The 15,074-nt window shown below is 37.0% G+C and overlaps 1 protein-coding gene across 1 annotated transcript; it reads right to left on the bottom strand.

Moving 5' to 3' along the window:
- Positions 1 to 2,801: 2,801 nt before the first annotated feature.
- On the bottom strand, positions 2,802 to 14,307 carry LOC137634776 (mitoferrin-1-like). The gene is made up of 4 exons (XM_068367307.1): positions 14,022 to 14,307; positions 8,637 to 8,859; positions 6,150 to 6,206; positions 2,802 to 5,322 (listed from the first exon to the last, which is right to left on the bottom strand). The coding sequence occupies exons 1-4, from the start codon at positions 14,136 to 14,138 to the stop codon at positions 4,565 to 4,567; spliced, it is 1,155 nt and encodes a 384-aa protein (XP_068223408.1). The 5' UTR covers positions 14,139 to 14,307; the 3' UTR covers positions 2,802 to 4,564.
- Between the last annotated feature and the right edge of the window lie 767 nt (positions 14,308 to 15,074).

The raw sequence follows: 15,074 nt of genomic DNA, 5'->3' as shown, positions 1-15,074 counted from the left end.
TTTGCGACAATTTTAAACCAACAGCAATCCTTCGCACCTAAAAAATAAAGTACTGTATTTGCGACAGTTTCAAAGACAGCTTACTTCTCGACATTGACCTTGACATGTATTAATTGGCGTGGATTTTCATACACTCAAAGATGAACCAAGTTTGAAGTCTCTGGGACAATATGTACTAAGTTATGGCTGATTACATGAATTGGACATTTTGCCTGACCGTGACCTTGACCTTCAAAAACTTAATTATTTCCAGCTTTCTACATAACAGTAATGCTTGCAAGTTTCATTACTCTACAATTGAAATTGTGGCTAGGAAGGTACTTACAAACAAGGCCGAAAACATAACTTTCTTCCAACTTCGTTGTTGGAGGTAATAGTAGTTGATAAGAGGATGAATAGTATGATGGATAGAAGAGCATATAATAGAGGAATGATAAAAGGCTGAACACGAGTGCAGAAATGGATCGAAGGATTAGAGAAAAATAAAAATTTTAAAAAAGGAAAATTCAGTTTAAGTGAAGCCTTACTTTAACAGAATCTTTGTTGCAGTATGCATGCAGGATATGAAATAAATCTTGAATAGGTCAATCCATGGACTTTATGACTGAATTATGCAGTTTGAAAAATTCACTTCCGACAGTGAAGTACAGTACAGTACTGCACTCACAGACTGGCACCATCAGTTCTCGAATCCCCATCTTTGGCAAGTTAGAATTTATCATCTTTGGAAATTTTACAGCTTTAACTGATAAAATGCCAGGCAAATAATCACATCTCCAGCATAGAGAGATGAACCACGAATGGCATCACAGCTTTGGGAATATGCAATAGTCAATTGGATATAACGAATTTGGGCTACGCAGACCAGACCCTGCCATGTCATTCAATGTACATTTACAAAGAAAAAAAGTAATGTGCAGCTAGGAGCTGAAGTAATGATGCAAAGACCCTTGCTACAACACTCGAGGTGTACTGATGGCATTATACTCCTTTACGGAGACAAAGACTAGTGGAAATCGACCTTGTCAAGGATAAATTGTATCGCAAGCATATAGTAAGAGAAAGAAAACTCTCCATACAGGATGAGAAATTTGATGTCTGCACCATTTTCAGTAAAATCTTACAATGAATTTACTATGGAAAGAATATACTAAAGTTTACTATAAGTGAATGTAACACATGCATATAGTTACCATATTTCCTCATACAACGACCATGTCTTCAGGAAATAGTAAATACTGTACATATGGAATAAGAGATATAATGGGAAATAAAACGACATCTTTATAAAATGTAAATATATTTCCAATATTAAATAGTCCTTCTGTACATTTGAGATTAACAACAATACTGGAAAAGATTAAACCTCCCTGGGCCTGAAGCTTCTCCAAGAGTATTGAAGAATCTTGTATCAGTGCTGCCGACTCCTCATTAACAGAGAATATTTTGACAAGTCTGTACACAACGATAACAATAAAAAAGATGAAAAACCTCCCTGGTGAACAATAAAAAAGATGAAAAACCTCCCTGGTGAACAATAAAAAAGATGAAAAACCTCCCTGGTGAACAATAAAAAAGATGAAAAACCTCCCTGGTGAACAATAAAAAAGATGAAAAACCTCCCTGGTGACCGAAAACATTTTACAATTACAAAAACCATTCATTAGTCCTTATGATGGCTATGAACCTCACAATATTCCATAATGTTCATGGCAAAATAATGGTCACTTTTTCATTTTACCATCAGATATGTATCACGAAGTGAGGTTAAGTTAACATAATTGTTACAAAAATATTAAAGCGTAACAGGAACTATAGCATTACGGTTTGCAAGCACTAATATTTAATTTACATATAACAATTTGTGCATTGACCATTTAAGCATGAAAAAAAAAAAAAAAATTACACACAATGAAGCTCAATTAATAAGAAAACTAAACTCTACCACAATATATTTGAGAACTTCAACAATACCTACAAAATTCATTACTAACAGATGATTCTCTTAATCATGGAATATTTAAAATACAATAAAATAAAAATCTTACAACAGTTAAATCATCCTCTTGACCTGAACTTGAAAACACAAGAAAATCTACAAGATTCATTAATTTGTTCGAAAACAACTCATTAGTACAGACACGCTAAAATACTATACTGACAATAAAGGCGGAGACAGCACTGATACCACTGGGATTCTAAAAGCCTCATGATGGTGTTCAAAACTGCTTTTCGTACGGATGTTTTTAAAAGCAGAACGTGTGTTCCTCTTCCAGAAGGCCATGCTACAGTTCGTGTTCAAAGAAAGTGCATCTAATCCCTCAATCAGAAAACTTAAAAAAAAACAAAAATATTACAATAGATTATTGGATATTTCAAACTATCAGAAATTAGAAAATATAGATCAGGAAAAAAAACTATACGAGGGATTTCAAATGCAGTAATCCCGGGATGCAACAACATTATAATACATACAAATCGGTGAGAAAAAATATCCAATAATCATGCATAGGAATGATGTTGTAAGGGGTAGACACAGTTACTTAAGACAGCCAGTTCATAAATATTTCAGGATTTAACAAATGCTAAGTCTAGCTTTCAGGATGAGGTACCATCAATAACAATTTTCTGGGTCGACCTGTGGCGGGCGGTGAAATTCCAAGGCCGCCTGTTTACAGTCCCGAAGAAAGACTCGTCGGCGTTGAGGGTAGTTCTGGACTTGTCGAAGCTCAACTCTTACATCCTTTGCGACAAGGCCTTGGAATTTCACCGGGCGCCACAGGTCTCTCCCCAGAAATAGATTTTTCCTTCGTCAAAATCCCTTTAATCATTGCATAGAAACTAATAAACATTCAAAAATATTTTGTAGAATATAAACCTTCGTTTACTTGAGCATATGCATTTGTCATTTTGATGGGCAAATCATTACTAACAGGAGGGAAACAAGAAAAAAATGACAGAACCCAAATTGTGCATTAAAATCAAATAGCGAGTTACAAGGCATGCCAAATGGTGAAAGGAGGCCACGCATCTGTCAAATCCTGAATTACATTACGGAAACCTTTCCACTATAATGCAGTAGCGCTTAACTGTCTATAACAGGCATTGCTTAAATATATTCCAACACCTAACATGGTTTACAATATCAGTTCTCAAACCAAACAGCTTATAATCATTCACAATTGTGAAAGACCATCTACCGTGTAATCCAGCATTCTCATTTAACCTACTGTAATGGAACTGCCACAGCAATCAACCAGGGAATTGTTCCGAGTCACAAGCTGCTCCGGGTGGTGTTCAGCCAGCCAACCGAATGCCACGTTTAATATTTCTTTGTGTGGCGTGACTTGCTGATAACATAACCATGGCAAAGGTCAATCAACGAAGGCATCTTACTGTGCGTTGGAATGACCCTCTTTGTAAGAAAGATTTCTGCAACTGTGCAGTGCATTTTTAATCATACTCTATATGGAGAAGTTAATCTGGGAAATTTGCAAATCTATGATGGTGAAAATACAGCATGAATACAATAGTTTGCTTTGGATCTTAAACAGCTACTCTTACTGAACCAGACATAAAAATCTATATACAGCAGCATGAATCATACTATCCTGCTAAAAGATATGTATCATGGATGTAACCAAAGGCGCACCTATAGAGTAGGGCTGCAGATAACTAAAAAAAAAACCTCGTATTGATCAAATACCAATCATGATACCCATATCCTAAAAGCATTATCAATTACGCTACCCTTCAGAATACTGCATCGAGCCATTGCTAGAATATGATAGCAAAGCTAATCTGTATATTGCTAAGAATTTTAATCCAGTTCACTAGGAAGCCAGGGAAACATTATGTATGGTTTAACCTTTTCTAAGTATTAGATATAATATATCTAATATAAAAAATCTGCTTGACAATGACAACATTAAATAAAAAAAATATCACATCTAATAAAAACGGGTGAGGTAACTATATTCGTAACTTACCGGAAGAAAATTACTCAGAAAGAAAATTAAATTAGGGCATCGTAAGACCTTATCACATTGAATAAAGCACCAACAACTCTACTTAACTGACGGAAAAAAAAACTATAAAAATATTTACATCCTTCTTTTTTAATTCTATTTGAAATCCTGGTTAAAAATTAGGTAGACAGGAGATCACAATTCGTTTTCCATTCACATCTTGGTGCCCTTCCTCAGACAAAAAAAAAGTAAAAAAAAAACTTACTTTAGCCCGGCACAAATTTTGCTCCGATAAGAATATTCTCTCTTCCGAACCCGTCCCTTTCTGGTCGTATTATTGAGTAATTATTACCTCATTTCTGACAATGACTAGACTGAATGCAATGGCAATTTGATTTCTTGACTTTTTTCCAATGGCAAGTCAAACAAATATAATTTTCATGCTGTATTTGATTACTTACTGTCCAACTTGGACAGGACGCGTACGCAAGAAACATTTTCTATGGGACAGTCTTTATCCTTGCTTAGCCTACTTACTACATATTCAAGGCACCAGCGTTACTTTCAATTTCTTGCACTTACTCTGGGTGCAAATGCTACTTCCGTAGCCAATTCTCATCCGCTGCCGCACAATTAGCTGTCAGTGTTGTTGGCATGTGCAAAGATCTAAGTCTCTCCATTGTTTTGTTCGTTGTGGTGCCAAGCGCTACAAAAGGCTTCTCCTGGAACATTATTTTCCCTATTCCTGGACTTTCAACATCATTACCTACTTTTGATGTTACATTTCCACTTTCTCTAATGACACTATCTTTAATCAAATCGCTATCCCTGTGTGTGGCAGATGGTCTATCCGTTTTACTCTTGGATTTGAACATGTGGTGCTTAAATAATTCGTACACACTCCAAGATATCGCCGTCCCTGGCATCTGGTACAAAACTCTTGCATTCATTCCTTTGAAGAAACCAGATATTCCATTCATAACATAGATAGTTCTTAAAGCCCCAAAAATTCCAACAATTCTTGACTGCTGCAGTTGTGCAAGAGTTGAGGTTTCTTGGGTATTAAGCACTGTTTTGCACATATCCAAGGGGGTCGTAAATGCGGCTGCTATTGCTCCTGCTCCGCCTCCAGCTACAATATGAACTTTGGCATTATAATCCCTCTCTGGATTCAGAAGATTTTGTAATTTTTCGTATGTCATGATGTGTATGGCATGGAATGGCAGATTCATTGCCAGCTGAGTTGTGTAAGAGCGATAGAAGACTGCGAGACCTTCGCTTTGGTAGAGACTCTTCATGCATTCAAGGCAGCTGCGATATGGGCTGTTAAACATCTGCATCCTTTGCTTGATTACTGAAAAGGAGAGTATGAATAAAGATTAATAATTGTCTAATGATAGGACGAATAATCACTATAACCGGATTTTTATATTCTTACAATACAGAAGGCCCTCAAATTACAAACAATCAGAGATACAAACAAAAATCCAATGGAAAATAACAAGGATAAGATAAAGAAATACTGTATCATTTGATAAATTAAGCTAAACATTTGTAATAATCTGATATCTATTTCATATGAAACCTGGCTATTTGTTGACTTTTGTAGCTGGAAATCATAGGCATGGAATTCAGGTCAGGGCTACCCTAGATCAATATTTAACAAAATTCTCTAACAGGTTTTTGGAACTAATGTTTAAGTTGAGAACCTACTTTACCTTGAGGAAAATCATTCAATAACAACTAGCATTCCATACATACAATCACAAAGTTTATCTAAATGAACTAGATCTGTTATGGACATCTTGTTCCTTACTTTAATTTTACAAGAATAGCACTTTGACTGTAAAACACTGCAGTAATTTCCATTTGCTCATTGATCATTATGCATTGAATTGTTTTTATTCTTTGGAAAAAAAAGCTTGCAAAAGTATAAACTGTATCTCATTGTAAACATGATGTAATGTTTCATAATTTTCATCAAGTCCTAGAAAAAACATACAACATAATATCCAATAATGCAGACTCCCAATTAAAACATTCCTAGAAAACTTGATTTTTTTTTTACTTTATAACTCTTCAATACATTAGCTTTCTCATTAAAACCCTAAAAAATTTCTCCGAAATAAAATTATATACACAACTGTACTTAACATTTCAAAGTTTCAAAACATCACTTACCATCAGAAGGAACCATAATGGCATCATGCAGAAGTGTTGCCCCACAACCAGCACCAGCTGTTAAAAAAAAATAATATCCAGTAAGAGGGTAAAGAAAATTTTCATTATAAAATTCATTTCAATGTTTACCCAATATTCACATGCTACATAGTATGCTTCAAAATACAAACTCTGCAATAAGTAAAAAATTATTCTTTTGAACAAATGCTTCTTACTAAGCCCAATTACTTTCTCCAACTCAACAACAGGGTTGCCTTCGCCATTACGCACCCATAGACAGTACTATACTTTAAAGCCTCTGAGGAGCATGAAAGTGTGCCAGGCATCGAGTAGTGAGCAGGTGTGTCTTGTGTATACCACGAAAAGGGCAATTTGATGCTTTATAAAACTTGCAGGTAAGTGCAAGTGCGTGGGATCTTCCCAGCGCATGGATTGGCCACACGGGAAAGAACATACAAATGGAAGAGTTGCCCGAGGACCTCCCAAGGAGAACGTGCAGTGACCAACCACAAGTACACTAAGGATCGATTTCCTAACCCCATTCACTTAAGGGAATGCCCAATCAGTTGTAAAAGCAAGGAAACCAATCGCTAGTTCCTTTCACACCACAAAGAGCAATTTTCTCTTCTTTCGGAATGAAAGTACAGGGTACAGTATCCTTATGGAGAGATACAGAGGTATACCTCGACCATCCGTTTAAAGGAAGGGATGACATGGTGCATGCTTGATTCGACAAGATACCCCAAATATTGATAGAGTAGAGCACATAGAGACAGCTTAACAGTTTGGGTTGCCTCAGTACTGAACCACTCCTCTATAGAGAAGAGAGAGTTTGAGCATCCAGGAACATGGGGAAAGAAGGGTTGGGCCCTTTACTTCAATCAACAGCAAGCCTGCTCATTTCGGTACAAGACTGAGCATTGATATCAGGAGCGTAAGCCACTGTATCATGAACCAAGAGGCCTTCCAGATCTGAGTTAGTCTTCAATACTGCAAAGTCTCTCTCTAGCTTAAGTAGGGAGGGATCAGTCGAAACTTACACAACTCCTGTTAATTGGTCTTCCTAGACTTTTTTGCTAACTTCTAAGAAAAGGCAGTGTAGGATGAGGACGAACTAGGCGGAGAAGTACATAAGATTCTTCTTGCCTACCAGTCTTCTTTGGGGTCGAGGTCTCAGCAACCTAAGATGGCACTCCCAAGGAGAAAGAGGTCACAGGGGACTTTTCAAAAACAGCACACACACCATGAGCATGTGACACACACTTCAACGCCTCCACAAGGGAAGGGGGAATCAGGGCAATAATACAGGGGGCAGCTTTTGAGGTGGCAAAACAAATTTCTCTTGCTGACAGAGCACCATTGAAGCTAAAGGAACACCAACATTCTAGGTTCAGGTTCTTGTCATTGCTGTACAGCAACACACAGCAAGAGAACATTTCTGAACACTCATGGCACCCAAAAGGATGATGAGATCAATGGCAAAATTGCAAGATTATGGAACACTAGTGGCTTATCTGGAAAACTGCATATCTTTATACTTTCTATTAATTATTTTAGGTTTACTAAACACATCAATCTGTCTGCCCACATCAATTATTTAGAAAGGGAATTGAAAAACTATTAACACCTCCAAAATCTGAGAGGCAACAAGAGTACTAGCATACTGCTTTCAGACGAAGTCGAAAGTGAGTAATTAGCTGACCACCTTCAGTGAAGTACAGTATTTGTGTAGGAAAATACTTTTAACTTTTCTAGCTGTGAAACTTTACTTTACAAACATACAGCACATGAACTTTTTCTACTCTTTGAGCCTATGTACGTGTCCATCTTTACCTTCTTTCAGTAATTGCTTGCAACCACCAACATAAAACAGACAATAATGAACTAATTCACAACTGCATTCAGTAAATCAATAAAACAAATATCTCCTTCAATCTTGAAACTTGAGTTTCTTTGGATTCATAATGTTGACTGGGGACAAGGAGACTTCAGCACGGAGGGAAAACCCCACAGTTGCATAAATGCACATGGTACGTTATAAAGTTTTCCCCTAACCTTATATCTATTCTCTAGTCCTGCCATAGCCTCTGTACCAAGGTCTTTCACTGTCTTGGGGTAAGAGTTCTCTTGCTTGAGGGTATACATGGGAACACCATTCTATCTTATTGTCTCTTCCTCTATTTTTTTTCTAAATCATTTATGGGTTTATATATGAAAGATTTATTTTGAGTTACAAAATCTTCTGAATCCAGAAAGGGATTATAATGCCAAAGTTCATATTGTAGCTGGAGCAATAGGAAATAGATAAAACATTTTGAATGTTTTATCTATTTCCTCTCCTTACTGGGTAATTTTCCCTGTTGGAGTCCTTGGGCTTATAGCATTTTGCTTTTCCAACCAGGGCTGTAGCTCAGCTTGTAATAATAATAATAATAATACTGTAATACAGCATAAATTATATATCTAATAAACTTCTACAGTACTTACCATTAACAATATGATTTTGAACAGAGTTATTGGTACTGAACTTTGTCTTGATTCCCTCGTACGCAGAAAAATACAAAGCATGAGCGGGTCCAGCACCAATGATCACAGCATTCACACCACCCAACGGCCTCATAATCCCCTCCGAATTGACCATTTTGACTAAACCTTCTCGTATACTTTTGTATGCAGCTTCGGGAGATGGCGCCAGGCTCTGCATCCTGGTCTGGAATATATAAAAAAAATTGTTTAACATTAAAAAGTTTGAGATTACATTGCATAAGTTAGCCGTAACGTACAGCTTCACTCTTACTAATGTAATGAATCTACAACATACTTCCACCAAACAGAAACTGATACATATAAATCTTAGCTTTGACTTGTACCAGGTCTTTTATTAGTTTACTACCTGTAAGATGAAGTCTTTGACAATATACAGTACCCAAATATCATTACTCGAGTATATGACAATTACAATTTGGAAACAAATAGTGTTTTTAAAAGTAAACCTCTCTCTGAGGAAGTGTGCCGTTACTCCGTAACTGCAAAGCGTGTAGCCCACTCACCAACTCTGCCATCCCTTCCTATATGACCTGTTTGGTTACTCGCCGCACAGTAAGTGTGTGACAAGAAAAATTTCTTAAGCAAGGTGTGCCAGGAATTCCTGTCCAACTGCACATTCATTTAAAAAAAGAAAAAAAAAGTACTTCAAAACAGCTTGGTTTTTGTGATGTTTATGCAAGACAACAACTGGAAACCAAATATGATGAGCCACATAATCAAACTTTAGAATGACCTGTGATTTAAAAGACAAAACGAGAAAATGTGAACCATGTTTGGAACCATATTGTGACTATAGAAACCATGGGTGTTATGCTACCTTTGCTAGAGAAACAGTTAAAGACCCAACACCATCAATAGTCAGCCGACAAAGCAGTACCATCGTTGTCGTCTGCTGTCAAGTCACAACCACCTACAGCTCCTGCTACCAGTTTTGTCTCCTCAATGCCATCCATGTCTAAACTTTCGTCCAGTGACACAGATCCAGATGCACCTGCTGTGATCCCCAAGCCACTCTTCATGGCATCCGAGTGGTGCACCTACTAGTACTGTATGTAGTGTGTTTAGAATATGTACAGTATTATATTTATAAAATGTTAATGTACTGTAGTTTAAATTTCTCAAGCTTTTTTAAAAGTACAGCATAGTTTACTGGAGGATTTTGACAGTATGGTGTTGTGGATGTAAAAAGTACATAAATGTATTGTACAGTGATTTATGTAGTACTATAGCGTGTTATAGGCATTATTGTTAATGCTATGTAGTGTACTTTCATATACATATGTGTATGGTAAGGCGCTTTATACAGTACTAGTGTGCTATAAGCATTATTAATACTGCTAGGTACAGTAGTATACTTTCATATACAAAAGTGTATTGTACAGCATTTAATAATGTGCAGTACAGAACTATGTTCTATAGAAGGAATTTCCAAACAACCGTAGAGTTTATCTAGCCTATTAACTATGGAATTCCACAAGCACTCAATTGGCTGTGGTTATGGAGAGTTTACTGTATAACACACCAAAGACCAATAAGTGGGAAATGGAGAGAAATGAAACTAATACATATAAAATTCTGAGGAAAACATCTGAGTCACTGATTCCTTTGCCACTTTCTCCCATGCCCACAATACAGTGCTAAAAAAGAAACGGGCAGGCCCTGGTGTGCAAAGTTAGGCTGGAGTTAATTTCAGCATTTCCTATGACCTAAGGTCATGACCTTCCATACCGAGTTAGAAGGCATCGTGAATTTTCTATGACTTATAGGCATCTTGGGGCAATTAGTTGTGAGATCTAGAGGGTCAAACTCTTCCAACAGGTGAGGACACACCTATTCAGCGACTTCTGGAAATCTAGGTCTGGTAATAAAAGCTATATCTGATTCTAAAGCACTATTTACTATATCGATAAAATCATATTTTGGATGGACAGGCTTGTATTGCCAGTAGAGATGTTAGGGAATACAACTGTCAAGTTCAACCAACTATTAGTACAATTCTCTATTAAATGTCACTGGCTATTCTTAGCTTTCTTTAAGATATTATCTGGGAGAAGGGGGGCTTCCAATCCCCAGTATGCAAGAGTCTATAATAGGATGTATCATCTCTGCCGGGTAAGGCATAATTGTGTCCCCATAATTACAATTCCCTCATGAGTAAATGTGTTGAATATCGGGAGGGATAGATTTATTGCCGATGGAAACTAACCCATTTAACAATCAAAACAAGAAAAGGAACGATCGAAAAACAGTCCCGGTCCCTTCAAAGAATAAAGGTTCAAGTTTTGCTCATTGGTAGATTAGAAGTACCTCCATCAAATGGGACCGTTCTTCAATATCTCGCTGAAACAAATTGTTTACTCAGTGGGAGTCACCTTGGCCGCAATTACAGTAATCATTCTTTGCACATTCCTACATAGCTGGCAAGCGGTACGTGACTTGATGACTATTTTGGTGATGTTTCATATTTTCAAATAAGCAACAACAGCTCCATTGAAAATAAATGAAATAACAGTTGTCGTATCAATAACTGTATAACACCACCAATAAAAGTAAAATAACTACAACCACAATAACAAAATTAATGAAGGTTTCAATTCAAAATATTACCTTTGAAACAATAGGGTTATCAAGGCCCATCAGAGGATCAACAGCCCCACAGCCAACTGGGATTGCTTTTATCAAATGCCTCAATATATAAACAAATCCACATTTAGACAACAAACACTTTGCAAAAAAAAAAAAAAAAAAAAAAAAAGGTCAATCTACTCAGGTACTACGCATTACAGTATCTTCCATTTCTTTCTTAAAACAGTAAATTACATATAGTATTTTTTAGTCATCGTCATCACTTCGTAGAGACTTTAACATAAAAGTAAGCAGGCTTGTTTTGTTCTAGTTAAATCCTATAACACAATCCTATCTTTATTGGAATGATCAACATTTTCCTGATTGATAAAGTTTTATGGCTGTCCCACAACCTACGAGCACCCCACATCAGACTTCAGTGACTTCGAGTAATATCAAGAACAGCTATACTGTATTTGTTTCTATCAATATATATTATTAGATGAATCTAGTTCACCCAAATTTATTACTTTGGGAGAGAAAAGGGTAAGCTAAGCATACAACAGTCTAAGGGGGGTCTAACCACCCTCGTTAGTTAAATACAGTAGGTAACGACACAGGTTATAGGTAGGTGGTGATTCTGTGAAGAAGTTTTCCAGAACAACGGACATGGGTTACATGGTATGACAGCCACGGCTCACAGATGACTAGTAATAGGAAGCATATTTCCATTTTCTATGCATGCGGGAGCCCAGGTCCATTGTTATACAAATGCTCCCCTACCTACCCTAACAAAAAAAAAATTAATGCCTGTCCCCACATACATACTACCCCTTAGTTTCAAACAGTACACACATGTCACATGGTAAGGTCAACCAAGTTCTTTATCTCTGCTTAGGGTACAAGTTTAAGAAAGACAACTTTAATAAGTAGCCAATCTGGATGAAAACAAATGAAACTAATATTCTGTAATGATCGTGTATACAGCCTTACCTTCTACCATGACTTTCCCCTACCAACCGATTGCCCAAAAGTACGAAGCTTGAGAGCAATCCAATCTAATTACATGCCATCGTTGTGATGACGAAAATCTCTATTTGGGGTGTATGTATAATAATGGCTATGTCTGATAACTCCCTCATATTCAACCCTATCGATAAGGATACGGCAGTCAAAAAGGGGAGGGAGGACCCAGTCCCTGTTAGGTTTAAGGACACCCCTTGTAAGTAAGGTTACATGGTGTATGACCGCGGAAGGTCCTGTCCATCGTTATAAAAAATCCTCCACCTGTTTCTTCCCGATCTCCCAATTCCTCGCTCCTATATACCTCAAGCTCTTCCGTCTTTCCTCAAATTCTTCATCTCTAGGGCAATACAACCTTCTCATCAAAAGCTTACTTGCTAATTTGCTAGCATGCCTGGTCGCTAACCTAATCTAGGATGCAGTCTTCGTGGTGGAAGTTTGGGGACCATTACCTAGTACTGTTCTTGCAATATTTAATTTTATCTTGTTTCCTTTCCTCACTGGGCTATTTTCCCCATTGGAGCCCCTGGGCTTATAGCATCCTAATTCTCCAAATAGGATTGTAGCTTAGCAAGAAATAATAATAATGAAAGTACCTTACGGCAAGAGGACATGTCTTAAAAAAAGGATATCTTACGTACATTGTACGTATAAACCCATTCCAAGTAATGCTATACTACGAGACGTACATAACACTATTAGAGAAAGTTTAATTTTAGGATAGTACAAAATGACGAGATCAAAACCTGTTACCTACAGGCTACAGAGATTGCTGTAGTGGTATACCGTACGGAAACCCGTCTACCAATTTCTCTCAACTACGGTAGCCTAATTCAAATTTATATTTGCCACCTCGTAAAGTAATTATGTGTATTAGTTTATTAATGTATTAATCACTCTGCCGTAGCAATTGAAAAATAAGGATTTAATAGGTCAACTCTACCATGGTTAAAACTCACCAATTTCATACACTCGACTACGGCAGCCTAATTCACTCATACATCTACCAGCTCATAAGTAAAGCCCCCGTGTGTCTATTAGTTTACTAATACATCAATTATTCCCTCGTAGGTACTAAAAACGAAGGCCTTAACCAACTCTACCATGGTTAAAAATCACCAATTTCATACACTCGACTATGGCAGCCTAATTCAAATATACATCTACCAGCTCATAATTAAAGCCCCCGTGTGTCTATTAGTTGATTAATACATCCATTATTCCCTCGTAGGTATTAAAAACGAAGGCCTTAACCGACTCTACCATGGTTAAAAATCACCAATTTCATACACTCGACTACGGCAGTCTAATTCAAATATACATCTACCAGGTCATAGTTAAAGCCCCCGTGTGTCTATTAGTTGATTAATCCATCAATTATTCCCTCGTAGGTATTAAAAACGAAGGCCTTAACCAACTCTACCATGGTTAAAAATCACCAACTTCATACACTCGACTATGGCAGCTTAATTCAAATATACGTCCACCAGCTCATAAGTAAAGCCCCCGTGAGTCTATTAGTTTATTAATACATCAATTAATCCCTCGTAGGTATTAAAAACGAAGGGCTTAACTAACTCTACCATGGTTAAAAATCACCCTTTCATACACTCGACTACGGCAGCCTAATTCACTCATACATCTACCAGCTCATATGTAAAGCCCCCTTGTGTCTATTAGTTTATTAATACATCAATTAATCCCTCGTAGGTATTAAAAACGAAGGGCTTAACTAACCTTGACGGAATCTACGGGGAACATTACGCAATGTTCCAAGACTCCAGCAACTGCTCCGGCGGTCATATGCACTCTCACATTACTGGTCGGAAGACTTTCATAATCGTCGAACTCCATGGCTCCTGCTTTAATAAAACCGTTTGATTTACGAATAGATCACTTATTTACACTTGTTGCTTTCGTACGAGACTTAAATTATAGTTGGGTTACACTATTTTAGCTACATACAGTCAGCGAAACACACATACAGTCATTCACACCTCGCCGTCCCAAAGCAGACTGACTGATTTCGTCCAGGGTTGCCATTACTGTTTTTTGGAAAACCCGCTGCGCGAGGTTTTGAAATCCGCCAGAAAAGCGCCAAAATAATAATAATAATAATAATATTATTATTATTATTATTACTATCCAAGCTACAACCCTAGTTGGAAAAGCAAGATGCTATAAGCCCAGGGGCTCCAACAGGGAAAAATAGCCCAGTGAGGAAAGGAAATAAGGAAATAAATAAATGAAGAGAACAAATTAACAATAAATCATTCTAAAAACAGTAACAACGTCAAAACAGATATGTCATATATAAACTATTAACATCAAAAACAAATATGTCATAAACAAACTATAAAAGACTCATGTCCGCCTGGTCAACAAAAAAGCATTATTACAAGTTAAGCTACAACCCTACTTTGAAAAGTAGAATCTTATAATCTCAAGGGCTCCAACATGGAAAATAGCCCAGTGAGGAAAGGAAACGAGGAAATATATAAAGTGCAATAGAAATAATGAACAATTTAAATAAAATATTTTTAAGAAAAGTAACATTAAAATAGATCTTTCTTACACAGACTATAAGAACTTCAGAAGGCAAGAGAAAGAGGAATAAGATCGAATAGTGTGCCCGAGTGTACTCTCAAGTAAGAGAACTCTACCCCAAGGCAGTGGAAGACCATGATACAGAGGCTATGGCACTACCCAAGACTAAAGAACAATGGTTTGATTTTGAAGTGTATTTCTCCTAGAAGAGCTGCTTATCATAACTAAAGAGTGTCTTCTACC

Source organism: Palaemon carinicauda, chromosome 45, assembly GCF_036898095.1.
Source record: "Palaemon carinicauda isolate YSFRI2023 chromosome 45, ASM3689809v2, whole genome shotgun sequence".
Taxonomy (NCBI): domain Eukaryota; kingdom Metazoa; phylum Arthropoda; class Malacostraca; order Decapoda; family Palaemonidae; genus Palaemon; species Palaemon carinicauda.
Note: the sequence above shows the minus strand (reverse complement) of the source record. Positions and strands in the feature narration are given on the sequence as shown.

Excerpts from the sequence above, each read along its gene's own strand:
- LOC137634776 (XM_068367307.1), bottom strand. The coding sequence starts at position 14,138 with ATGGAGTTCGACGATTATGAAAGTCTTCCGACCAGTAATGTGAGAGTG. Across the intron at positions 8,860-14,021 it reads TCCCCGTAGATTCCGTCAAG|ACCAGGATGCAGAGCCTGGC; the intron begins GTTAGTTAAGCC and ends TATATATTCCAG. Across the intron at positions 6,207-8,636 it reads TCAAAATCATATTGTTAATG|CTGGTGCTGGTTGTGGGGCA; the intron begins GTAAGTACTGTA and ends TTTTTTTAACAG.